The 2,673-nt window shown below is 32.6% G+C and overlaps 1 protein-coding gene across 1 annotated transcript; it reads right to left on the reverse strand.

The window, feature by feature from the left end:
- Nucleotides 1-454: 454 nt before the first annotated feature.
- Nucleotides 455-2,362, reverse strand: LOC130807007 (3-ketoacyl-CoA synthase 5-like). The gene has a single exon (XM_057672288.1). The coding sequence runs from the start codon at nucleotides 2,201-2,203 to the stop codon at nucleotides 749-751; it is 1,455 nt and encodes a 484-aa protein (XP_057528271.1). The 5' UTR covers nucleotides 2,204-2,362; the 3' UTR covers nucleotides 455-748.
- Between the last annotated feature and the right edge of the window lie 311 nt (nucleotides 2,363-2,673).

Raw genomic sequence — 2,673 nt, forward strand, 5'->3', positions numbered from 1 at the left:
TATTCAGCTTATGTGTCCTATTTTCTTTTATGATCAAGTCATCTTAATTATTCCATTTCTATTTTTGGTATGGGTTTTTGACTTTTATGCCCTTAGTAGCTTTATCCTATTTTCAATTATACCCTTCATTACCCATATTAATTTTCTTCCCTTACATTAAAAACTCATAATACCACCCTCTTTCCTACCTTTAGGGTCTCACTTTTGACTCTCCTAAAAATTCGTAAAAAAGTCAAATGAGACTTTTAAGGTGAATAGGAGAGAGTATAACATATTTATTATTCAAAATGGTCCACATCTTCCTATGACGAAAAATGTTAATCAAAAGGATATTTTAAAGATTGAAAATGAAATGAATCAGAATGACTTTAATGAATAAAATCAAAAATGCCATGACCATGTTGTATTGTGGTCTACATGAGCCATGAACATGTATTGTAAATTGTAATCTACATTCTGATAAGTTGGAGAGAATCTCTTCATATATTAGTGCTAAGAATCTCCTCCTATACTTAGTTCAAAAAAATCCATACATACAACAATGAAAAATAACACTCTTATACTACTATATAAAAGTATTTTACAATGAGATGAAATCGTATACTATATTCTTAAGCTATGTTGAAAAGACACCACAACGTATGATTTATTTTTTTCCATGCACTTAAACAAATCTTAGATCTTATCTTGAAAAAATATTATTTTCTCTAAACGGGATAAGATCTACGTTATAAGCATTAAGATGGTGTTAAATCGCCGAAGCAGGATATTTGTCAATAAAACCAGCCCACGGACCCTTTTCGGACTCACCGAAAATGGGCCTAATACATTGTAATACAACACTAGTACACTTCATTCCACTTCCCGCTCCAATCAAAAGAACTCTTTCCCCTTCCTTAATTCTTTCTTTAGATTCTAAATAAGCCATTTCATACCAAAAAGACGATGAAGACATATTTCCGAACCTATGCCATGTAGCTAAAGCTGGCTCCATATCCGCCTCTCCTAACCTTAACCCTTTTCCGATCCTCCTTATAACCTGTTTACCCGTTACCGGTAAACAAAATTGTTGCACTACTGTTTTAAAATTTGGCACGTAAATTTTAGCTGATTTCACAAAATACTTCTTTCTAATAATAGACGTAACAAATTTGAACTTCTCGTACGTGGGTAACATTAGGGATCCCAGAGAGATTAATTGATCATGGAGCAATTCAGCAAACACTCCGGGGACATCTTTTGAAACGGTCACCCCAATAAGCCCATTTGAGTCCTCTTCTCTATAAGCACATTTATAGGCCCGATCATCAAAAGCCCGTTGGACCCTTGAAATCAATTTTAGTTCATATTTCGACGTATTTTTGACTTGTTTTCGATTGGATAATAGTATAGCAGCTGACCCCATCCGAAAGTGGCAATTCATAAATAGTTTGGATGGCTCATTACCCGGATACCAGCCCGCACTAACAATCTCAGTACTTAAGATAACTGCATTACACTCTTTATGGACCAAAAGAAGGTTTTGGGCCAAACTCATAGCAATCATACTAGCACTACAGCCCATTCCAGTAATATTAAAGGACTTAATATCGGGCCTAAGGTTAAATTTGTTGACAATTAAAGAAGATAGACTAGGGGATGGACAAAGAACACTACAATTAACAATAATAATATCAATTTCTTGGGGGGATAATTTTGTTTTAATTAAAAGATCCTCCATTATAGGAAAAAGAACCATTTTAGCTTCATCAATGATGTTATAGTATGTGGATTTTGGAGGGATATAATGTAGAGATGGTGGGAGATAAGTTTCCGGGCCTTGGCCCGATGACCCGAGAATTTTGGACATAAAATCCACACTTTGTTGGTCAAAGTAGTCAAACATATGAACATGTTCTACAAAGGATGATAATGGGATTCTACAATGACTTGGGGGTTTAAAACATGAAAAATCAACCAAAAATATTTTAGGAGGTCTTGAAAGAAGAAAAAATTGGAGTGAAGTGTAAGAAATAATCCATAAAATGGGGATAATATGATAAAATAGGTTATATTTTTGTATTATGAGAAATGATTCAACTAAACCAAGAATTAGTATGGCTAAAAATTTTAAATTTTCTAGTATGGGTAAGTTAGGAAAATTTTGTAGGGTGAATTGTTTGTCGAGAAAAGTTTCATGACTAACTTTGGAAATCGAACCCATTAAAGAAATGTACGTAAAAATCTGCTATGAATAACAATATTGATAATGTCGAAGTTTTGATTCTAATTATATAAAATAGGGGTTGAGAAAAGTTGGATGGAGATTGATATAAAATGTATATGATAGATGGTAGTAGAATATATTTTTTGGTGCAATTTTGAGGTAGCAAGCTTAAAAATATTGCACATATATATAAGGAATGCCTAGCTAGTTGTAATGATCCAGTTGTAGTGATAATGTTTCTTTTTTCTACTAATGAATTTAAAGCATGCTTGAACTAACATTTATTGTTTTTCAATCAACCCTTTAAATTAAATATTTTTCCTTATCGACAACTTACCACATTGATTGGGTAGGTGAAAATGTGATTATTAATCAATTGCAGTTAATTTTTTTTTATGAGAGATAATATATATGACTTACCATACTTAGATCACTAGGGTGTTTGTGTTGAGTTCATCTTTAAGTAT

This window comes from Amaranthus tricolor, chromosome 2, assembly GCF_026212465.1.
Source record: "Amaranthus tricolor cultivar Red isolate AtriRed21 chromosome 2, ASM2621246v1, whole genome shotgun sequence".
Taxonomy (NCBI): domain Eukaryota; kingdom Viridiplantae; phylum Streptophyta; class Magnoliopsida; order Caryophyllales; family Amaranthaceae; genus Amaranthus; species Amaranthus tricolor.

What these genes read in the sequence shown, in the direction of transcription:
- LOC130807007 (XM_057672288.1), bottom strand. Translation starts at nt 2,203, where the DNA reads ATGGGTTCGATTTCCAAAGTTAGTCATGAAACTTTTCTCGACAAACAA.